We start from the raw sequence: 24309 nt of genomic DNA, 5'->3' as shown, positions 1-24309 counted from the left end.
CAAACGCTGCCCCGAGGTAGTGATATTGTTCTCAGAGCCATTCTATGCCTCCTCAATCTCACCCTCCTCGCTGCCGCTTTGCAATGCAGGCGGCTCGGAGGCCGGCTCGGCGGGCTCGGGGCTGCGGGTACCGCGACGTGCGCGCTGCAATCACATGTCAGCAAACACTCTCGATGTACGGTACAATGGGCAGACATACCTTCGCATCCCTCTTCCCACCAACATCAGACCCCGAAACCTTCCTCTTCCCACCCGAGCTCGGACGGCTGCCAACAGCGTCGTCGTCGCCATAATCCAACGCCCTCCCACGATCCCTCGGATCCGCACGACTTACATAGCTACGCTCGCGCTCCAACTCCCTCTCGCGCCGCTCACGCTCATACCGCTCGTCGTGACGACCGCCGCGGTAGCGATCATCCCTGTCGTCCCGGCGCTCGGAGCGCGGCGGCGGCGTGAGCCCGAACGAAGTCTTGCGGTACTGGCTCTCCCGCACAGCCTGCGCCTTGCGGCGGTCGGCCTCGTAAGCGTCGACCTCTGGTGAGCGGGAGCGGTGGCGACGATCACGGTCGCGGCGGGAGCCGTTGCGATCGCGGTCACGGCGGGCGCGGTCACGCTCGAGCTCATCTTCCTTCTCGCGGAGACGGCGGATGAATTTGTCGAAGGCGGCGCGGCGGGAGTCTTCGTCGAGAGCGCGGTATTCGTCGTAGCCTTGCAGAGCGGGAACGATATCCTCGTAGACAGTGTTTGTGCGGATGCGTGGAGTCAGATGCTTGAGAACATGGCGTAGAGCGTCCACGGCATCACGCTGGGAGCGGTCGTTGTGTGCTCTGTCTTTTTCCAGGCGCCGCTTGATCTTCGCGATGAGACGCTCGTAGATGAGAGCGAGCTGTGTAGCCGCAATACCACGAGTGCGCTCATCCGAAGCCATGACCTTCTTGAAGTCGTCCAGGCTCGTGGATATATCCATCTCGTATCGCTGATCAGCGAGCACATCCAGAGCCTCCTCGCGCTGGTCGCGGAGGAGCGCCTCTTCCGACTCCAGAACGTCCCAGAACATCTCCAGAGGGGTGCTGCCGGCGTTGCCGACGGTGTTGGTATACCGCTTGTCATCGGCGAAGATGGGGTAGATGTCGGTCCACTTGGTACCGGCGTTGATCTTGCCTTGACCACGCAGGTCTGCGAGAAGCTCCTTGAAGCCATCGCGCGCCTGACGCTCCCGACGGTATTGCATATTCTTATCATGCTGTGCTTGGTCGTTGCGCATCCGCGCGAGGGCATTGATGTGGCTTTCGAAGGTACGGAGAACGTCGAGCTTGGTGATGTTGGCGAATGCTTCGTCTGTGTTGAATCGCTTGTTCTGATTCACGGCTTCCTGCGCGTCATGCCACTTGGTGTACGGATCGGTGACCAGCGTGTGGAGCAAGTTCGCAAGCTCCTTCATGCCGCGGCGGTGCTGCTCGATTTCGTTCTCTTCATGCTTCTTCTTGAGCCCGAGAACATACTCATCGAACAGTTGCTTGCGCGTGTCATCGTCGCCAGCACTCCTGAACACCACCTCACGCTCGATCATGGGACGTGCCGTCTTCCAGCGAGTATAGTGCTTGATCTCCTCGTGGGTAGACAGCATCTTCAGGAAGTCCTCCTTGACCTTTGCGCGACGCTCCTGCTCTTTGCCCTTCTCCTCTGCACGCACGTTGCCGCAGTACTTGAAGAATGCTGTCTTCCTCTCCCTAGCGTCTTTGAGAGCTCGGAACTCGCGCTCCTTTATCACAGCACGCAGAGCATCCTCCCACTCTGTGTCGGGCGAGATCTTGTGCTTGCGGAGGAGGGCGAAGAATGCCTGCTCTGCTTCTTCGAAGGTGGCATATTCGGGCTCGTCAGTCTTCACTGGCATCGGACCGCGGAAGCCCGCGTTGTCCTGCCTCTGCTCCCACGGCATACCGCCGCCTCTTCCGCCCTCGAAGTTTGGCCTCTGCGGCAGGCCCATGTCTCGGTCTGACCTGCGCTCCATGCGACGATCCGTGACATCACCACCGAAGTTCTGCGCGCCTCCGGCGACAAAGGCGGGGGCGGCAGGACGGGCATTTTGCTGCTGCTTGAAACCCTCTGGCATGGTCCAGCTGGTGGCTTTGGTGACGGTGTTCCAGTAGTATACTTTGCCCTCGGCCGTCTTTGCTTCCGCCCATGCTCCTTCAGCGGCGCCTGGGGTGGCGGGAGTTGCTGGTGGTGCTGCATCGTCGAAGTCTGCCGGTTTGGACCAGGTGGTCTCGTTGGTGCCAGACTTGAAGTAGTAGGTGCGGCCGTCTGGCGCTTTGGCTGACTTCCAGGCGCTCATCTTATTCTCTTGTATCGTGTGGATGTGGAAGTTTTGAGAGGTATGTTGTGAATGAAGAAGTTGGTTTGTGATTCGGAGAATTTTCTGTGGTGAGGTGAGTTGAGGTCGAGTATGCGATGAAGATTGGAAAGTGCTAACCTGCTCAGGTCGCTCTTTCCCACGCGGCCGAGGCCGCCGCAAGCATTCTGGTTCTTCAGAATTGTCAGCTATTGTACGATCAGAACCTCATATCAACTCATGGCCGCCCTGCTGGCCTATGACAATGGTGCTGATCGATGCTACATGTATCTTCAAGAGCTCAGTCTTGCAACTGCAACTTGAACTTCACTCTTCACAAAGTAAAGTGGTGGTTATGGCCAACATCAAAGTCACTTCGACTCACTTGCGCACGACATGCACGTGACAGTAACACATCTAACAATCTTCTTCAGAATCGAATCGCAGCCGAAAAGGCCTCATCACTCCCGTCGGCAGGCCGTTATTATACTCGACAAGACAGATCACACCCTTCGCTCTGACCTTTGCCCGCTAAGCGAGCGACAGTGAAAGCGGCCAACCAGGGTATATCTACTGTGTGGCAGTAGTAGTCTTCTCCGGGACCCAGCTGCACTCGAAAGGCCGACAACACTTCCGTCAGCGGACTGTCGTTGTCTTCGAGAAGGTGCGCGGCTCATTGTGAACTGCTGGGCAACTTTCACTGTCTGTCACTGGACGCAGGCAGTTCCTGCATTCACAGCTACAAGTGCCTCACAAGTCGGCCTAATGACGTTTCTTGATTTACTGGAATCCAACCGCATCCTCCCCTCTCCACCCTTTCCTATACCGCTTTCCCTTTCCTTTCATCTTCTCCTTCGCTACTAAGAGCATTCACATTCGCTGTCCTACTTCGGGACGTATCAGGAACACGGTCCTATCGCAATGAGACGCATGGGAGGATGGCTAGGCGCAAAAGCCGGCCAGTCAACCAGCAAGTCCATGACCGCTCTGGACGAACACCACGCTCTCCAAGATGCCATGACCTCTGCTGCCCTCATAATCAACGACGAGGTAGAGCAAGCCGAGCTGCAGCTCAGCAAAGGAACCTCGCCCTTCCACAAGCTAGGCCGAGCGACCGCTATCTTCCTACGAGCTACCTTGGGCTTCGAGAAAGAAATCATGGAGCAGGCTGGAGCGCGGATAGCAGAGGCAGAAGAGTCGGCGGCTGAGCATCAACGGCGAGCTCAACGAGACCACTCTACGTCGTATCAGAGCCAGATATACCCGGCTGGAGCGGAGTATGCGCTGTGTCATGCAGAGGCCCAGCTCATGTCTGCTGTCATTGCTGTCTTGAATGAGAGTTTGACGGAGAGTCTAAGAGGTTTCTATAAGCTGCGGAAGGCGTTTGGCACCTTGTACGAGATACACGAGGCGGAGAAGACGTACCTGCGAGCTAGGGGAATGTCGAGGCCAGGCTCGAAGTCATCTTCTGCTGCACCTTCATCTACATCACTAGCAAGTGAGCCACCGCCGGCATACTCGGATGCAACAAGAAAACCTGCCGTGGACATCAAAGGCACGCCGGACGCTAAAGACACACCCTCTGGTGTGCTCACACCTACAAGTTCAGACGAAGATGACGACCTAGAGTTCGTAGATGCGGAAGATGGGAAAGATATGCCACCAGCTGCTGATAAATACAGAGGCCATCTAGATATGCCCAACATGAAAAATATAAAGCTAGACGACGCAGATGTAAACAACTCAACCTTACCCAACACCGCCACTACAACCCTCCCCTCAGCAGTAGAAGCAGACTCCAAAGGCGCCGCCTACGAAGCCGAGCAAGAAGCCGACTTCCGCACCATCACCTCTGACCCGATCGACCTCTTCATCCACAGTGGTACAGGCCTCTGCTACGGCCTCCTCCAACTCCTCCTCAGCATGATCCCGCCCGCCTTTGGCAAACTCCTCTCCCTCTTCTCCTTCCGCGGCGACCGCGAGACCGGCCTCCGCATGCTCTGGTCCGCGACCAAATTCAAACACACCATCAACGGCGCCATGGCCGGCCTCATCACGCTGGGCTTCCACAACGGCGCCATCGCCTTCTGCGACATCCTCACCTCCGACGCAATGCCGGAAGCAAGACTCCGCAATCTGTTGTCAGAGATGCGCTCTCTCTACCCCAAATCCAAACTCTGGCTTCTAGAAGAATGCCGCATGCTCTCCCGCGACCGCGACCTCGCCCAATCCGTCTCCCTGCTCCAAAACGCGCCCAAATCTTCGCTCAAACAGGTCGACGCGCTCGCTCTATTCGAAACTTCTCTCAGCTTACTCTACCTCCACCGGTACGAAGAGTGCGCCGACTCCTTCGTCAAATGCGTCGGCATGAATAACTGGAGTCACGCAATGTACTTCTACATCGCCGGCGCCTGCCACGTTGAACTCTACCGTATCCACAAACAGAAAGATGCGAAGAAAGCTGCTATGCACGCCGAGCGAGCGGAGAAGTTGCTAAGAGAAGTCCCCGCGCACTCTGGGAAAAAGAAATTGATGGCCCGCCAACTCCCCTTCGACGTCTTCGTCGGCCGCAAGATCATGAAATGGGACGCTCGATCCAAGGCCCGCGGGTGCAGTTTCGTGGACGCGGTGGGAGTGAGTCCGGCGACGGAGATGACGTATCTCTGGTCCGGCTTTACACGGATGCAGCCCTCGCACGTCGAAGAATCCCTCTCTCTCCTCGCCTGGTCCGAAGGCCAGTCAGGCTGGGATGCCGAACCAGCGGACGAACGCGCCCTCCTCGCCTTCCTCCGCGGCGTCTGCCAGCGCTTCCTCTCCCGCCCCGACCTCGCCCGCTCCACCCTCACCGACTCCGCCCTTTGTTATGACCTCCCCAAACTCAAAGCCTGCGAACACCCCGACACCTGGCCCCTGCCCGTCGCGCACTACGAGCTCGCCGTCCTGCACTGGACGGCTTGTGGCGGGGAGAAAGGGGATAAGGAGGGTTGGGGGAAGTGTAGTGATGAATTAGCAAAGGTGGAGGGGTGGGAGGCTTTTGAGCTGGATGCGAGGGTGGGGATGAAGGTTAGGACTGGGAGGGAGACTTTGAGGAGGGTGGGAGGGAGTGGGACCTAGGAGGGTGTTGGGCAGGGCGGTGTTGGGAGAGCGGAACACAATGATCATGCCGGTGGGAGTAGGAAGAGGCACCAGCCCAAGAGCAAGGGTCTGCTGCCGGGAAGGAAGACGTGGAGGCTCATTCGTGAGGCGGGGGATGAGCTTTGGGGCCGGTGACACTGAGTCGGTGTGGGTGGTGACGTGCTTCCACGTTTTGACGTTGGATTTGTTGGATGACACCACTTGCATGCTTCGCACCCGGAGATGAGATATCGACATTACCTACACCTAGATATTTGTTCCCAGCAACCTGCTCAACCGCAGCGGGTATTCCCAAAGGACCAGACTCCAAAACACCTCGCTGCCCCCTATCAGCACTGTATCAGCCTTATTTGGCATCATCCTCCTACCCGGTATCGTCATTATATCTGTTCATTTCCCCTTCTTCCCTCCCTTTCCACTAATCATCCCCTCACTCCCCTCAAACACCAACGCATTCACCACACACCCCTCCCTCCACCCACTCTCTTCCAACCTGACCCGCTCATCCAGCGTCTTGCCCAAAAACATCATCCGCACTCTCTTGCCCCCAATCTTCCCCTGGATAGCTCTCACGACATCCGCCACCGTCTGCTTACTCCCCACCGAGACCACGATATCCGTTCCTCTATCGCTCAAACGAGCGCGTACACGCACGGTAGGGCCAGGGTCGGGGGCTGGGGATTTGCCTTTTTCATCTCGCCTCTTTCCCCCTCCTATCCCTTCGACGTCTGGGTCTTCGGCGCCTGTGGCACTGCCCTCCTCGTCGTCGCCGTCTTCTTTCTCGCCGTCCTCGTCTTCGTTTTCGTCCTCAACCACGTCCCCCGGATCCACGACGACCCATTTCGGGACTTCGTACCCTACGCCCCGCTCATCGAACACGCCTTCCCCCTTCCCTCGTCTCCGCGCGCCCATGCCTCGGTCTTTGACGTAGAGTTTCCCCGTCGGACAGGTCAGGCCCGCGGCATCCATCACCGCCTGCGCCTCCGCCACATTCCCCTGCCTGACTTCTTCACAAATTAATCTTAGCGCTTTCCATATCTCCGGGTTGCCCGTGACGCGGGTTTCGAAGAAGGCTTGTCTTTCGTGCTCGAGCAGGGAGCGAGGCCAGGGGGGCGGGTGGTGAGGGAGGTGCGTGGGGGAGGTTGGGAGGGGTGAGGGTTGGGTGAGGGGCGTGTTCGGGAGGGTGGGTGCGGATGGAGGGGCGGTGTGGGTGTGCGCGGGAGGAGGGGGGATGTTATCGGCGGTTGTGGGGGGGATGGTCGAGGGGGGAGGGGTGGTTGAGGGGGAGCGGGTGGTTGAGTTGCAGCAACCCTGGAGAGCTGTTAGTGATATGGGGTGCTGTTTAGTGGGAGAAAGGACGTGCCATTCCTGCTCATGCTGGTGCCAGACCAGTCCTGTTCAATATCCTTCTTCCTCTTCGTGCCTCCTTGCCGATTCGACTGCAACGTCTTATGATACAGTTTCCGTGTCTTGCAGAACAGACCAGCACGTCAACGTAATGAAGTCAAGCTCGCCAGCGCTGCCTCTCGAACGCTTAGAAGTACAACGGAAGAAGAGAACGAGAACGAGCAAAAGGACTAGACAGTAAAATAGAAACACAAATACCACGCACCCTTCACACGACCAGCAAGACCAGCTCATGCGCGTTCGCAGCCAAAGAGAAGCGAGTTCATGCAAAGAGCCGCAATTCTACTCCGTCATGGATCATCCGCTTTACCAATCTACATGTACCTAGGAGGTAGGTACTCCGAGGAGGCGTGCATGTGCTTTCTTGGTATTTGATGGAACCGAGACCGACGCCGCGTATACACCTCGTTGCATGTGATCCAAGTGATCCAATCGTTGATGAGTCGTTCAGTAAACGAGGGAGTTTTTACCGTGCCTCGTTGCTGTTCTACATGTACTTCTTGATGGTTTAATAAGGAGCAGACCGGTTAGCACCCGATAATGTCGGCGAGCAGGCGGTTCAGAGACACAATCGTCGGAAATGGGAGTAGAACTCGGTGGCACACTGAGCATGATCTGGAAGACCGCAAACAATTCCATTGCCTCAATTACCCACACAAGCCACACGCTATCTAAGTTCATCCATCCCATCCCATTACAACCGCTCGCAACAAATGACAGAAAACACGGGGGGTATCCTTCCATTGCTCTGGGGTATTCGCGCCTGCACCCGGTTCGGATGCAGTAAACTCAAACAATAAGCAAGCAGACCAAAGCAATGCAGGGTGGTATCTCAATCTTTCTTAAAACAACCAACGCCAGCTGAAAGCAAAAAGCGGCCAAGTCCAGAACAGCGAGCGCAGCATGTGATGTCGTGAAATGAGCGGCAGTGGTTCGGGTATTAGTGTACATCACACGCTGCTGCTCCGCCGTCAAGAACGGCCGTGGTGCAACGACTCGAGGGGCGGAGGGTCCTGGTAATTGGTATTGATCCAGTCAGAGCTGAAGCACCGCCCGGTCCGTCCACCAGACAGCAGGACACCTCTATGCCGACGCAGCGACGGCGGGGGGCTGCTCCGTCTTCTTCGTGTCGTCCGCGATGGCTTCAGGGACGACGTCGCCGATCTGCTGTTGCGACTGCTCGGTCTCTGCAGGCGTCGACTCCGTGGTAGCGGCGGTGGCAGGAGTAGTGTTCTCTCTCTTCGGGGACTGCATGCCCTTGAAAGCCTTGGAGGCGCGACGGCCGAGGTTGGAGAAGACGGACTGTCGCTTGTCGGTGGTTTTCGTGTCGGCGGTGTTGTTCGTGGCGTCCTCCGGCTTCAGCGGGGAGATAGGGTCGACGGTCTCGGTGCCGCCGATGGGCTGCTCGGTCTTGGGCTCCTCGACGGGGGCGGCTGGCTCGGTCTCCTTAGGTGCCTCGACGGGGGAGGTCTCCTCAGCCTTGACTGGCGTCTCGGTAGCGCCGGCAGACGGGCTGACGCTGCGGTTACGTTTGCTGCCGAAGGAGAGGTTGGAGAGGAAAGTAGGCTTCTCTTTTGCTGGGGTGGAGGTGGCCTTCTTCTCCTCAGCGGCGGTCTCAGGCTTGACCTCGCCGTCAGTCTTGAGAGCGTCCTCAGCTGGCTCGGTGGTGGCAGTCTCAGGGAGCACTGGTGGGTTCTCGGCGACAGCGCCGTCCTTTGGTGGGACCTCAGGCTTGAGCTCGGCGTCCTTCTGCTCCTTCTCCTTGGAAGGGCTCTTCATGTTGCCCCAGCCTTGCATCTTGCCGAAGATACTACCTCGCTTCGCCGGCTTGGGCTTCTCCTCGGTCTTGGTCTCGGTGGTGGTGGGCGCGGTAGCGGTAGATGACTCGATAGGCTCCTCCTTCTTGTCATCGGCTATGCGAAGTTAGCATTGGTTCAGGAAGATTGAGGTAAGTATACTCACTGCTCGAGCTACCAGCAACAGCAGCGCCGGCAACGGCACCACCAGCAAGGCCAGCCGCAACAGGTGCCTCTTCAGTCTTGTGCTCCTCTGGCGCAGTCTCCTCGACCTTCTTCTCTTCCTTCTCCTCCTTCTTCTCCTCTCTCTTGACCTCAGCTTCTTCCTTCTTGCCCTTCAGACGGTCGAACACGCCGCGAGAAGTGGAGCGAGACTTCTTGTCGTCCTTCTTCTCTTCCTCCACGGAGTCGGAGTTGTTGCGAGGAGTAGTGGCATCAGTCTTGTCGACATCCATGCTCTTCTTAGGCTGGGACTGGCTGCGCTTGGCGGCAGCTGCGGCAGTGGTGGCAGCACCAGCAGGCTTGTCTATTGGAACGGTCAGTAACTGCATCTTTGACCCAAACAATGACAATACTTACTTAGCTTCTCCATCTCAGCCTTGTAGCCCTCACCCTCCCTCACCTCCTCCTTCTGCGACTTGCCAAGCTCCATCGCCTTCTCAATCGACATATACCAACCATCGCGCTCGTTGTCGCTGGTAGCCTTGAGCACATGCTCCTGGCCGTTCAGCTTGAAAGCAATCTCATGCGGAGACTCCTTCTTCAGGTCAGTGGCGTCGTACAGAGCAAGCACGTGACCGGGCGTCTTCTTGCTGGTGTCACCCTTCTTGTTGAAGAAGAGGAGACCCTTGCCCGTCTGGCTAGCCCAGGCGACGACGTGGTGAGCGATTTCAGGCTTCTCGCCACGCATGTAGGAGCTCAGGTCTTGTGGTGTGACGGCATCGTCTCCGAGCCAGAATTCCTTCTTGGAGGGGATGATGGACCTGTAGATACTTGTAAGCTATGGAGTTGCAGAAGTTGTAGAATGCCCACTTACTTCAGCAGACCAGGACCTTTGAGCGCGAGCTGGCCCTCCGTAATGGGCTCCACAGGCTTCTTCTCGGGAGCAGCGACGGCATCCTTCTTCTCCTCCGCAACGGGAGTGGACTCAATGGCGTCCTTGTGCTCGGGCGAGTTGATGATCGAGTCAGTGATTGGTGTCTCCTTAGTCTCGTGTGACTCGGGCTTCGCCATGGCATCAGCAATGGGCGTCGACTCCTCTGCTGTGGTGGGAGCGGTGGTGGTGGTGGTCTCAGGTTGCTGGGTGGCCACAGGCTCGGAAACAGGTGCCTCGGTGGCGGTGTGCTGCTGCTGGACGTCGGACATTTTGGTAGTAGTCGTGAAAATCGTGACTGGGGGTATCTCAGAAATGCAGGATGCGATTGAAAGCAACAACGGTTGTGTGAGCGAAGTGCTCGGGTATCTCAGAAAGCAGGGAAGGTGTGTTGTGTGTCGTGTGTGTGTGTGTGTGTGTGTGGAAGGAGAGAAGGGAAGCAGCGATTGCTCTTTGAAATTTTCTGTTTGCAACTCGCGGTGGCCAGACGCTTGTAGCAGTTTTGCGCGCGGACTTGCAGATGGCGCTCGCTTTTGCTGAAGCGAGATTGAAGCAACGGGCCCCGATAGATGATTCGCACGGGCACCCACGAGTCGAGACGAGACGACGAGCTATCGAGGAATCATCGTCGCCACGTCGCACACGATGCACATGATTGATCTGATGACGGGGCGATAAGACTCGTAACTGAAGGTCATGCGACGCGCGCGACATCGGTACAGTATCTCACACCCTTGCTTCCCTCCCTCAGCATCCGCCTCGCTCCGCCCGTCCCTTCCCCTCTACCCGCTGGTCATAGCGATACACCACCGCGAAAGCTACGCCGTTCAATTCAATCTCCCAGCCTCTCCCTCGCGCCTCATCCCAACAGAAACGTCGCACAGATGAAGCCGTGAAACAGACTTTCCGCCCTTCGGAGCAGTGCCGAACCCTGGAAATGCAGTGCCGTTGGCGCTAACGCAACCTAAACAAGACGTCCGAGTTGCAGGGTGCCGGGGTGGCTGGAATCGGAATCTGACTGCTCGCTGGGGATCTTTGCGGAGGCAGATATGTCAGCTGATACCGATACCTCTGGAGGTGTCAGCAAATTGCGTCGTCAGTGTGGAGGCTTTGCAGAGCGTCAGCGAGTGTGTCTTGCCGGTATCGCTTGTCATGACGGGAGGAAAGGAAGGGGTGGCGGCGGCGAGACGTCCGAGGATGACTTGCAGCGCTTGGAGCGTCGTGCTACGGGCGCTGTGCGACCTCGACTAAGACTGGACTGAGACCAACCTCCCGATCGCATTTGTGGTTGGGGAGGACGAGACGGCAATTCGTCGTAACAGCCAGACCGAGGCATAGAACTATGGGTGCGAGTGGCTCTTGGAGGTACATTGGAAGCGGTTCACAATGCTCTACACGGTAGACTCCGTGAGTAGTATATACAAGTATGAAGGCAATCTAACCGCCAACGCCACGCTCGATCTCCCGCCCAGTCGATCTATACACCCTAATGTCGCCACCATCGTCTTCCAATCCCCATAGCACAAACATGAATACCGCCATTCCCCCTTCACCCTCTCACAACGAAGCGCTCAACTCGCAGTAATCAAAACATAACAAGTAACCGCCTCCATCCTCTCCGCCGCCAACTTCATCCCCACCTTCAACAACTCCCTCGCCACCTCCCCTTCCTTCCGCTGCAACTCCCCCCACCCCTCCGGCGTCAGCAACCACGCCACGCTCTCCTGCTCGGCCACCACACTACTCGTCCGCTCCGTCTCGCTGAAGAAAGGCAGCTCCCCGCAAGTCGTCCCCGCGACGATGGACTCGTGGTAGTTGCCTTGCTCGAGATAGTATTCCGCGCGTAATATGCCCGATTGGAGCAGGTAGAAGCCGTCTGGTCTGTCACCCCGCGCGTAGAGGAGTTGGCCTTTGGTGAAGTGCCGTTTAGTGAAATACGGCACCGCGCGGAACCAGAAGGATTCGTTTTCCGCGGTCAAGTCGCCGAAAGCTTGCAGCAGGAGGGGGAGGGGCTGTTTGAGGTTCTTCCACTTCGGGGCAGTTTCGGGTGCGGTCTCGGTGATGGCGGAGTTGGCGGCTTGGTCGAGGAGGCGGCCGCGGGGGGAGCCGACGAGGCTGTTGAAGCGGGAGAGGGTGTCTTGTGGTGTGTCGTTGGAGATGGGGATGGGGGGTGAGGCGTCGCCGGTGGTGACGCCGAGTTTCTCTTTGCCGGTGAGGACCATGAGGAGGTCGTTTTCGCAGGCTTCGAGGGCGCCGTTGAGGTCTTCGTAGAGTTTTGGGGCGGGGGCGGCTGTCTCATCCTCATCTTCGACGAACAGTCCAACCATGGCCAAGCTCCTGCCTACTTCGCTCTCGAGGTTGACACCGGCCATGGTCATCTTGACTTGCCTTCTGTGAAGGATACGATTCATTCTTCCAAATGCTTCAGCTGCTGAGAAGTCGATGCCGGTGACATGCGTAAAGTCCAGAATAAGGTACCGGATAGGGTTGGCCGAAAAGGTTTCTGCATCCACCATAGCCCTCACTCTCTTCTCCACCTTGACGATAGAGCCGAAGAAGAGGTACGATCCGAGCTTCACGATCCGTATCTGTCTCCCCACCTTCCGCAGGTAGTTGCGCTGTCGAGGATGCCGCCGTACCGTCGACTCGGCCACTGTGCCCGAGAATTCTGCCCTAATGACGGTCTTGCGAGATGTCTGGACCACGTAGACGAGGCACGCTAGTCCGATGCCAATAGCGATGCCCACCACAAAGTCGTACACGCCCATGATGACGGCAATAGTGACAATGGTGAGGTATTCGAGCCGATGCAGCCGGCCGTACGTCGCCACCAGCGCTTCCTGCGCCAGATCGATGCCCAGCATGTAGATCAGAGTTCCAACAACCATGACAGGCACGTATCCAATGACGATTGGACCAGCGACCCAAAGGCCAAACGTGGCAGCCGCCAGCATGTAGCCTGCTAGTCTGCTGTTCGCACCCGTATTCATGAACAACACGGAGTTGACGAAGACGAGGTAGTTCTGGATACTGCCCACACAGCCAGAGAGGGTGTTCGAGATGCCGTGCATGATGAGTTCGCGGTTGATGCTGACGTTGTCTTCTTGCACCACCATGGCGAGGTTGGGCACGTTGATGGGGACGTGCAGGATGCCGAAGAACGTCAGCGCCAGCTGCGAAGGAATCGTCATCCAGATCGCCTTCCAATCGACTAGAGAAAACTTGTAATAGCTGTAGAAGTTGTAGAAAGGCACACCAGCCGCTGGTGCCTCGAAGACCCAGCCCGCGCTGCGGAGATTATCCATACTAATGGAAGGCACCGCAGTCGTGACTATGTAGAAGATGGCGGTGATGCCAATATAGTAGGCTGGCACCAGCCAAGGTCGGTCGTAGAAGTGCTTGATGATGAGAAGTAAGATAGCAAGAACCAAAGGTGGGATCCACAAGGCGACGGTGTCAGCGCTGAACAGTTTCCGGAACACTTCGGCGGTGAACTCCAGATTGCCATCCAGTCGAGCTGACACCTCGATGCCAGTGATGAAGAGGAAGATTCCCACCCCGCCGATGCAGCCTGTGAGGATCGAGTGAGGGAAGAAATTGACGAGTGTGCCCAGCTTCGCCGCTCCCAGGCCGAAGAAGACGATGCCGGTGATGATCGAGCTCATTGCGTAGGAAGTGATGACAGTCGCTCGTAGAGCATCCGGGTTCCCGGTACCCATTTGGCTCATGATCATGTAGGTCATTTTGTGGAAGAAGGGCACCACTTCGATCATCTCAGAGCCCACACCACCCTGAAAGATTGACCCGGTGGAGTAGACCAGCTGCGACACAATGCAGCTGACGTAGAACATAGAGACGCCGTCCGGTCCCATGTCCTTGAAGACCTCCTCGCCGAGTGGAAACAGGATGATACCGTAGGAGAGAGCATCAAGCAAGTTTAGGAGCAACCCAAGAAAGACCGCCGGTATCATACACACCGGTTCGTACACGACCTTTCGACCGATGGAGCGGAAGTCCCATTGCTTTGGGTTGGAAACCACGCTGCCGAGTCTCGTTCTCGCCACTCGGATAGAAGGATACTGATGCCCAACTCGATTCCAGGTACCGACTTTGTGCTGGCTTTGCTCCTCGAGGTCAGGTTCGTTGTCGTGCTGAGGCTTGCGGTAAGAAGATAGGCGCTCTCGTGGCAACAGCGGTGTGGTCTCATCCTCCAGACAGCCGTTCTCGTCACTGATCACAACCTCTGGTATCCGTGGAGACGGCGATTGCTGAGCTCGTAGCCCTTCGGGCCCGGTCATCGTGTCCTGCTCGCTTTCTGCTGAAGGTTGGTTCCGGAAAGCTGCAGTCAGCTCTGAAGATGTTGGAGCATCGCCGCCTGATCCCGAGGGAGACACTGGCTCTGATCGCTCCGGGATGGGATCCGGTTTGCGAGAGTTTCCACTGCTAGATACTGCCCCCTTGCTATCCGGACTGAACTGATTAGACAGTTCCGACTCGCTCAAGAAAGACGAAGAGAGTACAGCTGTCTGTTCCCGCACTCCGGTAGATGAGTATTGAGCGGGCTCTACTCAAGCATCAGTACCAATCAGTCAATGGCTGCTGCTCATCCTACTGACCTTGTATCCCATGCCCAACCTGATGAATATACGACCGACTCGGCAGACTAAAAGACGACGAAAGTCCCGCAGATGACGAAGCGGCCCTCCCAACCCTCGACGCCTGTCGAGCATTCGATGCTATGCTCGAGCCGCCATGCTGGCTCGAGGCGTCCGTAAATACCTCATCGCCGTTTGAGTTATGCGGTGCCGCTACCGAGGAGTTTGTTCGCCGCCGGGAGAAGCGACGCGACATTGTTGTAGCCGTCGTCTTAGGCGGACATTACTGCGGCTGTTGTACTTTCGTAAGAGCAGTATTGGTGAGGTGGTGGTTGCGACAATGGCGATGTGTACGCGGCAAGTTCCCCCTGGTAGAAAGTTTGTCCAAGATGACGCTGAAAGTACGCAGTGAATGATATTCCGTCTGTCCTGCCGTATTGAGCTTTTACTGCAAGTAAACCAAATCAGAAGAACCACAGCGCCCCGCTATCAGCCGGTATTATGAGAAAGATTGACCACAGAATAAAAACTTCTGCAGGTCTGCAGAGATGGGCCTCTCCAAACAAGGTTCACGGCGGGCCAATGCCGCCCCGCGGCCTTCAATCCCAGTCGTCTTCTACAGATTTGCATGTGAAGATGTACAATGATGAATATTTTGATGGCTGCGTGATCTGGACATGCAGCAAAGGAAGAAAATTCACGATGAAGCTCGCAATGGCTGCCCACATTTGCACAACGATTCGACGACTATGGCGAGCTGTTGCTCCACTCTTGTGAGGGGGATGCATTGCTATATCATTGCTTTGTCGGCTCAACTGATCCAGGACTGCACGCGTGACCTGCAAATGTTTTAAGATGGGAAGCATCTCGATCGAAACGAAGCCAACTGACAGTGTCAGAAAACGGAACAAGTATGACAAGCAAGAGCAGCTGCTGTCGCCGCTTTCAGCCGAATGCTTGTACTCTGCTACATCTCTATGCCCTCCTCCTCCGCCGCCCTCCCAATATACGCCCGTATCTTCGCATCCGGCGCCAGCTCAATCGCAAGCTTCCCCGACCCATCCCTCTTATCCGTCTCCGCGCCCGCCTTCAGCAACACCAACGCAGTGTCCCCATGCCCCTCCGCAATCGCATGATGCAGCGCCGTACTCCCATCGATGTCCGTCGCGTTGATCGGGCTCTTGTTCTCCAGCAGCAACTTGACGATCGGGACGTTGCCAACAGCCGCCGCGCGATGGAGGGGGAGTTGTCCTCGCTTGTCCTTCACTCGAGCAGATGCTTTATGCGCTATGAGTTTCCGTGCGGTGTCGAGGTTCTGTTTTGAGGCAGCGAAGTGTAGGGCTGTTTGGCCGTTGTTCGTCTTCTCGCTCACGTCCGCGCTCTTTGCTAATAGGAGGTCTACGAGCTCATCGCCGTCTTTCAGGCTCGCGGCCATCATGAGCGCCGTCCAGCCTGCGCCATCTCGAGCGTCGATGTCGAAGCCCTTCTGATCTGACAGCAGCTCGACTATCGATATGCGATTGTAGGATGCTGCCCAGTGGAGGGGCAGTCGTTCGTCGTCATCAGGGCGGTTTGCGAGGCGTTTGTCGGCGTGGAGCAGCGACTCGACCTTTGGTGCTGGACGAAATTAGTATTCATCGTGGTCACCGGTGGTTCTCGTCGTACTTTGGCCCTCGCGACATGCCGCGTGTATTGCAAACTTCGATTGCTGTTCCTCGATGTTGTCCATCGTTGCGGATGTTCGGAGGTGAGCAGCGGCGACCCTCGCGAGATACGCGCTAAAGTTGAGCCGAAGATTCTGCCAAGACTTCTGAGAGTGACGAGAAGGCAAGCAGCATCCAGTCCTTACGGGTGAGGAATCCTTTTGTGTCATATAGATCTAGCATAGCTGACTTCAACATCGACTGCTCAAGAAATTCTGACCCAGACCTCAATATTCTGCTTCTCGTCCAGCCTTACGCCAGGCCCGCCAGGATGTATCCGCAACGTCTTCTGGTAGTAAGAATCGATGACCTCCAAAGCAGGCAAGATCCAGCGGCCTTCTCCATCTGTGTCCGCCGATGAGGGCCGACTGTCCTCTTGTTCTTGCAAAGCGATTCGATAAACGACCTTGTACCGGCTCAACGGCGCAAGACTCAAGGTCCTGTACTTTGGTCCACTGAACGCAAATTCCTCCGTGGCTTCCATTGTCACTGCGAACGTGAGGAAGTGTGTCGATGGGTTCTCGATATGGTATTGTAGGATTGCATCGTATGAGTCGTTGGGATCCGCGTTGATGACAGTGCAAAGCACTCTTGGTTCCGACACTGGTAGAGTTAGTCGTGGGACGGGGAGGTGAGTTGTCACCAAGTTTCCTTCATGGCCTTCGCGAGACCAGGTGACCACGAGAGTAGACTCGAGTGATGTTGGCCGTCGATCGTCGAGCGAGTGCTTCCGCGTAGCGATCTCAGTGGAGAATTGCTCTGCCTGACCAGGCCCAAGCAGCGTTGTTTCGATAGACTTTGGATTGACCACATCTGCTGCGGAGTCGCCAAAGACTGTATCGATCACTGGCTTCGCCTCACGTATGCTCAGCTTGCTGGAAGCCAGCGACCGGATATGGCTGCTCAGTCGCCATGATTGCGGGATACCGCTCGCTTCCTTCTCTGACCCAAGATCAGGGTCGAAGTAACCAGGCCATGGATCTGGGTACAACAGCGGTCCGAAGCTGAACTTCGCCTCGAAAGGCAGGACGATGTTGATGTCCACTGTCAAGCTTTTCCGCAGTCGTGTCTGGTGGTCAGAGGCAAGGGTGTACTCAAGCTCGACGGTGACCTCAGTACTAAGAGGAGAAGGAGGTGCTTTTGCAAGCAGCACGATATTGCGAGAGGCTGCAACGGCCATACTATCGATCGTATGAGTGACTGCTGCCTCGCTCGCATCGCTCCAGTCCCCTTTCGCAGATCCAGCACCATTATCGTCATTCCATTGCAGCGGTAGTGTCTCCTCAGACTCGGCTGGAAGTGTTGCTAAGATCTTGCCTTCGATCGCCTCGGCCTCTTCATTCTTCAGCTCAAGCGCCACTCGGACAGTCTCGTCGATGTAATACTCCTTCGCAATGCGCACAACTTGCAGCTTGACCTTCGGCGGCTTCGGCAAAACCGTGACCGCCAGTGCGTCTACGTGAGGCACGATTGTCCTCTCCAGCGATCCGTCTGCTGCTCGCATGAATAGCTGATTAGCCGGAAGTAATGACTCAGAGAAGGAGTGCTCAATGCTGAACTGAGAGACTTCGATCTTCACCGATGCTTGCCGTAGTTGATGCGGACCAGCCTCACGGAAGACCAATTGGAAGCCGAAAGTTCGATGCTGACCAGGGTTAACGAGCAGATTCGCCTCGACCTCGATGGCGTCTTTGTTGCTCTCGAAATACCTGTTTAGATCCACGAAGTCTTCAGAGCTGTCGGCATCTTCTGCGACATGCTTAATCGTGATCTCCTTGCCAGGTGCAATATCCAACTTGATCGAAGACAGCGGCAATGGCGAAGAGTCCGGGTGAGCGTGGGACCTGGCAGCAAGCTGGCATTCGAGCGCTTCTCCAACATGAGCCTCGCTGTTCGCGAATGCAAATGAAAGCGACAAGGGAGATAAGCGCTGCTGATCATGGAATTTGAGGCTCAGAGGCTCGGCAGCTGCTGTGTCGCCTGAGTCTTCGCCTTCAAGACATGTATCCAAGTCAAGCTTGACGGTGCTCGTGTCCGCCGCCGGTATGCTCATGAGCTCGTATGTACTGGTGACGATAATCTCCCGGTCGTCCAGATGATGAGCACACTGCTGCAGAGCACACAACAGGTCGGCAAAAAGATCACGCCAGTCTTCCTGCCGCCACCCAGACTCATCCCAGAGGGATAGCAGGATCTGCAAAGCCTCCTCGTGTTTGCCAGCGTCAAGCAGATCACGGGCGACTTCCAGCTCGATCATGTCGCTCATGCGAGCTTGGCTTCTTTCCAAGAACTGCTCGTTAGCCATGCCAGTGAGCCGCTGGAGATTATCAAGATGACCACTTGATCCATCCGGTGGCGCTGCAGTGGCGTTGGCGCTTTCGTACTCTTTGTGCGGGTCTTTTACCAGATACATATCGTACTTGGCATTCCTTGAAGCTATGGCAGAAGCCGGTAGTTGGTCGGGAGACTGACGGTCCTCGCTGGGTATGGCGAGTGCCTGTTTCCACCGCAGCCGGGCTTCACGAATAGCTAGCCTGAGCCAGTAGCCGGCGTGATGGAGCGAGTAGTAAGGCGGTAGACGGTCTGCGCTTGCGAATGCTTTTTCGGGTGGTGCATATGTCTGCGACCTAATGACCTCCGCGGATTCTTCCAAGTCTTTAGAAGTTGGAAGCTGTAAGCTTTGCAACCGCGCCCGCTGGACCAGTTCTGCCATGATCTCTGCCCATCTGGAGTCCCAAGCGTGCCATCCGTAGGTCTGCACACCCTGACCGCGGCGCACCAGCAGATCGGCCACGCGCAGCTTGTAATTCCTCCACGACTGAACCGCAGCTGTCGTTTGTGCGCTCCAAAGCTGGCATCGGAGAACACGCAATGCCAGGCTGTCACACAACAGCCTGGCCTCATTCCACCTCGGAGACGTAGGTGGGGTAGTCTCGAAGATTGTGTCCGTGCCAAACAATTCGTCGATGGCGGTGGCGTAATGACGTTCCGCAACGTCCATTTCTTGCCGTATCTCTGCAAAGACACCCTGCTTGACTTCATAGCGGATGCTCCAGCCTGCAGGGGACAGCGACTGAGCTCCAGTTCCAAAGGCTGCCGATCCTTGCATGCTTGAGCTGCCGGCTTTGGGCTTCTTCCTCCTAGCATGTTTCGTGAGGTCTCTGTAGTACTCGACGCAGAGGGGTTGTAGAGTGGTCATGGTGCTGTGAACGAAAGTGGCGATCTCGCCCTGTGAAGACATAGGAGGCATGAAAAACAGGCCCGTCTTCGAGTCCAAACTTGTAAGCCTGCGTACTGAGGATAGTCGTTCATCCAGCTGCGGGGCATTCAGTATACTTTTGTCGCTGAGTAGAATGACCGCAAGGCGCGACTTGAAGCCTGAACGGCTGATCGCAGTCCGAATGGCATTTATGTCGGTCTTCATTTGCTCGTCGGCATCCGGCGACTCGGCTTTGATGCTGAAGCACGCCAGGAACAGAGAGGGGACCTGGTATTGGTGCTTTGCAACCCAGAGAGGAGTGAAGACACCATCAGGAAATATGGGTGATCCTGGAGACAAAGGTGATAATGGCGAATGCAGTTCTGTTCGTGATGGCGCGGTATGCTGAGGTGGTAAGCCTTCCGTGGAGGGTGACTGCGGCAACGGCGCGGCCTTTCTGGGTGGGAACGTGTAGCTCCTCTCGATGGGTCTGATGCGGTATCTCATTGTACCCGTGGGGCCGGGAAGAGATGAAGCGTTCCATGGCAGACTGCTTCCATCAATCTGGCGGAACTGGTGGAGCAGCGATTTGGCCCTTTCGCCGGAGCATTCAGGTGATTGTGTGTTGAACTTTACGCCGTTCTCCAGCTGCGAATGTACTGTGCCAGGGGCGGAGCCTTCATGCTCACCGAGGCCAGAGACTATGACCAGTGGCAGGTTATGGTCGATGTACTCCGAAGGGTAGGGCTCCATGTTGGTGGTGGAATGTCGAAATCTGTAGCTAGAACATCATGCCAACCGGCATCCGTCGCATTCTATCATGGAACAGATGGCCACTGCATCTCGATAACCCAGCATCTCTCACTCTCTTCTCGCGGCAGATAGAGCATTTGTTTAAAGCGTTGTTGGAAGCATGAAGTCGGAGCATCACGAACATGAACTCGAATCACCTCAGCCACATTGCGGCTCGTGTTCTGAGACAAGCAGATATTTGATTAAGATTTAAATCAAATTAGCGCGAAGGCGCTGAGATAATGCTTGTGCTAATCGAAGTCGCCAAACACGTGGACGCTTCTTCAACGACATCTCATCTCCAAGTTCTGAACTACGTGTGCCGTCGAGCCATGGCGACGACTTCTCTCATTCGACCCTTCCCGGTAGATCCGGATTGACCGGATGCGAGCTCAGCGGCCCTCGATCTCCTTTTCCAAGCAATGAGGCCTCCCACCTCGGGGAGACATAAGACAGCACGTTGAGCCGTGCGAGACGATGAAGCAGTGCGACGTTGCCTTGTTCTGCTGTGCTTGCTCAGACTTCCGGATTCACGGCACCCCATCTATCTCCTGGCGTGGCTGCTCGCAGAGGGGCACGGAGGTCAAAGTCCGCAGGCGAGAGGGTCTGGAGACGCTGGTGCAGGCCGCCAAACCTTTGGAGAAGTTGTACTTCCCAAGATTGCGAGTACGGAGGTAGGTGTGCCGTGTGCGTGAACGGAGGTAATGTGAGCGACCTATCATCCAACGGAGCGGGGATGTCGACAGGTCATCTTTGAGGAGGCTTGTCGCTCGGATCTTGCCTGGACGAGCGTGAACGACCGAAGGATGCCATCTGTACTTAAGACCCCGCGGTGAACTCCAACATCCAAGACGCTACAAAGCTAGGTTCAACGCGCCCAGCGCGCCATCTTCACATTCCCTCCCAGAGATGCATACCGCGGGCCGTCTCCATACACCGGCCAAGGCGCTATATCATCGTCGTTGTGGGGAGCCCGAGATGTCTTGATGGATCGACGTATATGATGAGCTCGCTGCCAGCTGCAGACGGATTTTGTCCGACCAAGCTCGCTCTCGCCGCTGTCTCGAAATCTGGTTGTAACGCCTTTCCGAGCATCTGGTTCCGTTCGGAATACGTTGATCAAGATGGATCCACGCCGCTCTGAAGAGGACATTGCTGAGGTGAAGGGCAAGGCGCTACATTTCGAGACCACCACAACGGCACCGCTTGGGATCAGTCAGGAAGACGCTGATTTCCTGGCGAACTTTCCCGACGATCATCGGAAGGCTATCTTGCGAAAGGTGAGAGTCGCATTGTTGATCGCGAAACGCACTACGTCGAAGCAACGCTGACGCTTGAGGAAAGCTCGATTGGCGCCTTGTTCCCTTCCTGGCGCTCCTATACTTGGTGGCGTACATTGATCGTGCGAACATTGGTCAGTCACATCAACCGAGAACCGCTATGCATTTCCTCTGATGCCGTTGTCTAGGTAACGCAAAGATCGAAGGCATGACGGAGGACCTCAATATGGAAGACACAGACTACAACGTTGCGGTGTCGATCTTCTTCATCCCGTACATTCTATTCGGTACATATTAGGGTGCAACACCCGTGTAAGCCGTTCACGTACTGACTTCTACAGAAATCCCCGCCAACACGATCCTCGCTCGTTTCAAGCGCCCTTCGTACTTTATAGGCGCTCTCACCGTCTCGTGGGGCATCGTCATGACTTTGACGGGTGTAGTCCAGAACTATGGTGGTCTGCTTGCAACGAGGTTCATGCTTGGGGTGTGCGAGTAGGTTGCCGCTCTGGAAACTGTCGAGAAACACTGGCTAACGACGTTCCCTTTCAGAGCTGGATTTTTCCCGGGCGCGATTTTTATCGTGGGTCGCTGGTATCTGCCGTCCGAGACCCAGTTCCGTATCTCGCTCTTCTACACTTCCAGTGCCATGGCCGGGGCTTTTTCAGGATTGCTAGCCTACGCTATTGCGAAAGTAAGTACTGATGGATCATCTCGGACTTGGCCGTTACTGATTTCCACAACAAGATGGACGGCATCGCAGGGGTTGCCGGATGGCGTTGGATTTTCATACTCGAGGGAATAGCATCAGTCGTGTGCGGAGTGGCTTGTGTCTTCCTGCTAGTTGACAGTCCCGCGCACTCTACTCGCTGGCTTACCGACGAAGAAATCAAATTCCTGGAACTCCGCCAGATCGTCCAACACGGCAACAGCATGGCGGCGCGAGACGCCGAGAAGAAGCGAAAATGGCAGATCTTAAGGTCTGTGCTGCTGGACTGGAAGATCTATACTATGGGGCTAGTTTTTTGGGGGAATACTGCACCGAATTACGGGCTTAAATTCTCGATGCCTCAATTGATAACAGACATGGGTGAGCGACAACCTGCGGGATGTATCTAAGTATCATGCTGACGTCGGAGCAGGCTTCGAGTCCGCGGACGCTCAATTACTGTACGTCTTACACATCCTCTCTGTTGCTCCCGAAAACTTTCCGGTCACCAGGACTACGTCAATCGCAACACTGACAGCTGCTTAGTACGATCCCACCATATACCGTAGGAGCAATATCCGCGATGGTATCTGGAATGTATTCCGATCGGTTGACCTGGCGTATGCCCTTTATATGCGTACCACTTGTAGTGGTGATCATCGCATACGCTGTCCTCTTCTCGCAGGCGGCCGACCTCGCGAACAACATTCCGCAGTGCTATTTCGCTCTCTGCCTCGCTTGCGCTGGCCTCTATCCGGTCACCCCTGGTGTTAGCGCATGGAACATCAACAATCTCTCCGGACCTACTGCAAGGGCCCAAGGAGTTGGGTACATGAATGCTATAGGTGAGTGACTAAACTGCTTTTCGATCATCCTTCCTCGTGCTAACATCTCCACAGGGGCCGTTGGCGGCATCATCGGATCTTACATGTACCTGGACCGCGAGTCGCCGCAATACCCAACCGGGTATGGACTGTCATTCGGCTTTGCCGCGCTGGGGATCGTCAGTGCTTTGTTCATGGAGTTCATCTTCAAGAAGAAGAACCGTGAGCGGGACCAGATGTCGGAGGCTGAGATATACGAGAAGTATACCGAGGAGCAACTTGGGAAGATGGGACATCGCTCGCCGTTCTTCCGGTTCACATTGTGAGAGCAGCAGAGGGAAATTAAGATTGCTTGTCGGGCTAAGCTCGCAGCAATGGTGATCCAGGCGAACTGACATTGATAGGTGTTGAAGAACCTCTGAATACACGATACCTACGACAAAGCAAACAAGACATTCTCCTCTTGGTTCTTCCTCATCACAACTACACTTGCTACTGTCAGATTCTTGATGTTATACAGCGATTTCCTTTTTTTCCGCTCCCTCTTTGATCCTATATTAATGTCCGAGTTGGTCGGAAGCATAATGTCCAGGCTGAGCTGGAGTTGCATTCTGCTATGGCTCGTGCCATGACATTCAGCCGACATTTGATTAAGATTTGACTCAACGATTAGCGTTGTGGCTTTAAATAAATGCTTACGCTAAGCGAACATTGAACTGCAGGTGGCCAAACGCGCATCCTCTCTTACAACAACATCACATCTTTCATGGCATCTAAATTTATCAATCTCATCGCGCAATCTTATCACGCTTCATCTTCTCCCGAATATGCCAGACGTCTCTGCGATTCCTGGATCCTCCATCCGTGGCTCTTGTTCGCGATACGAGCACTCATCGCCACTTACGCCTTCGTGGTATTGTTGACCCGAATCGGTATACAAACAACGAGTGGAGAAACAGAAGCTGCGCAACGGTCGTTCAGCTTCTTCACAGTCCTCGTACGTCCACTCTCTCGACACGACTTGACGTTTGTACTAACAGGCCTGCTCTCTGAGGGTTACTGGGGCATTGCATGCTGGGAGGCATACGCTTCAATACATACAGCATCCGTTGCACTCAGAGGTAGAGCCTGGCTAGAGTCATGGCCACATCCACCAAGATTCCTGGCATCTACGCTGTACATGACCGTGACAGTGTACCCTTTTATTGTGACAGGTCAGTTTGGAACTGGACCACAGGAGTATACCGCGCTGACATCTATCAGCCGTCTTTTGGGGGGCGCTGTCCGAGGGAGCTTTCAGGAATGAGCTCAGCACTTGGTCCAACATCTCGTACGTCCTCTTAGATCAGAGGCGTTCGCGAGCTAATCAAAGACAGTCAACATGCCTTGAACTCGGTCTTCGCCTTTCTCGAGATCTTGCTACCACGATCTGATCCTCACCCTT

At 55.8% G+C, this 24309-nt stretch overlaps 8 protein-coding genes across 8 annotated transcripts; 2 read left to right on the top strand and 6 right to left on the bottom strand.

The window, feature by feature from the left end:
- Window positions 1–42: 42 nt before the first annotated feature.
- On the bottom strand, window positions 43–2335 carry PRP40 (U1 snRNP protein; the record flags this gene model as incomplete). The annotated part of the gene is made up of 2 exons (XM_064804130.1): window positions 43–144; window positions 200–2335. The coding sequence occupies 2 exons, from the start codon at window positions 2333–2335 to the stop codon at window positions 43–45; spliced, it is 2238 nt and encodes a 745-aa protein (XP_064657931.1).
- A 918-nt stretch (window positions 2336–3253) lies between these two features.
- Window positions 3254–5446, top strand: IML2 (Mitochondrial outer membrane protein iml2; the record flags this gene model as incomplete). The annotated part of the gene is made up of 1 exon (XM_064804129.1): window positions 3254–5446. One exon carries the CDS (start codon window positions 3254–3256, stop codon window positions 5444–5446), a length of 2193 nt encoding a protein of 730 aa, XP_064657930.1.
- Window positions 5447–5857: 411 nt separating this feature from the next.
- Window positions 5858–6833, bottom strand: LTR77_006888 (uncharacterized protein; the record flags this gene model as incomplete). Its single annotated transcript, XM_064804128.1, has 2 exons — window positions 5858–6778; window positions 6831–6833. The coding sequence occupies 2 exons, from the start codon at window positions 6831–6833 to the stop codon at window positions 5858–5860; spliced, it is 924 nt and encodes a 307-aa protein (XP_064657929.1).
- Window positions 6834–7957: 1124 nt separating this feature from the next.
- LTR77_006887 (uncharacterized protein) lies at window positions 7958–10035 on the bottom strand (the record flags this gene model as incomplete). The annotated part of the gene is made up of 4 exons (XM_064804127.1): window positions 7958–8787; window positions 8837–9196; window positions 9250–9653; window positions 9707–10035. 4 exons carry the CDS (start codon window positions 10033–10035, stop codon window positions 7958–7960), a joined length of 1923 nt encoding a protein of 640 aa, XP_064657928.1.
- Window positions 10036–11334: 1299 nt separating this feature from the next.
- Window positions 11335–14614, bottom strand: LTR77_006886 (uncharacterized protein; the record flags this gene model as incomplete). Its single annotated transcript, XM_064804126.1, has 2 exons — window positions 11335–14327; window positions 14380–14614. 2 exons carry the CDS (start codon window positions 14612–14614, stop codon window positions 11335–11337), a joined length of 3228 nt encoding a protein of 1075 aa, XP_064657927.1.
- Window positions 14615–15325: 711 nt separating this feature from the next.
- NAS6 (putative ankyrin-repeat protein) lies at window positions 15326–16087 on the bottom strand (the record flags this gene model as incomplete). The annotated part of the gene is made up of 2 exons (XM_064804125.1): window positions 15326–15975; window positions 16024–16087. 2 exons carry the CDS (start codon window positions 16085–16087, stop codon window positions 15326–15328), a joined length of 714 nt encoding a protein of 237 aa, XP_064657926.1.
- Window positions 16088–16266: 179 nt separating this feature from the next.
- On the bottom strand, window positions 16267–20013 carry LTR77_006884 (uncharacterized protein; the record flags this gene model as incomplete). Its single annotated transcript, XM_064804124.1, has 1 exon — window positions 16267–20013. The coding sequence occupies one exon, from the start codon at window positions 20011–20013 to the stop codon at window positions 16267–16269; it is 3747 nt and encodes a 1248-aa protein (XP_064657925.1).
- Window positions 20014–21176: 1163 nt separating this feature from the next.
- On the top strand, window positions 21177–23191 carry LTR77_006883 (uncharacterized protein; the record flags this gene model as incomplete). Its single annotated transcript, XM_064804123.1, has 9 exons — window positions 21177–21332; window positions 21397–21466; window positions 21521–21619; window positions 21674–21827; window positions 21885–22026; window positions 22080–22422; window positions 22475–22502; window positions 22588–22886; window positions 22941–23191. 9 exons carry the CDS (start codon window positions 21177–21179, stop codon window positions 23189–23191), a joined length of 1542 nt encoding a protein of 513 aa, XP_064657924.1.
- Between the last annotated feature and the right edge of the window lie 1118 nt (window positions 23192–24309).

The sequence above is a fragment of the Saxophila tyrrhenica genome (assembly GCF_035928015.1).
Source record: "Saxophila tyrrhenica strain CCFEE 5935 chromosome Unknown scaffold_10, whole genome shotgun sequence".
NCBI lineage: Eukaryota > Fungi > Ascomycota > Dothideomycetes > Mycosphaerellales > Extremaceae > Saxophila > Saxophila tyrrhenica.
The sequence above is the reverse complement of the archived record's forward strand: the minus strand, read 5'-3'. Positions and strand labels throughout refer to the sequence as shown.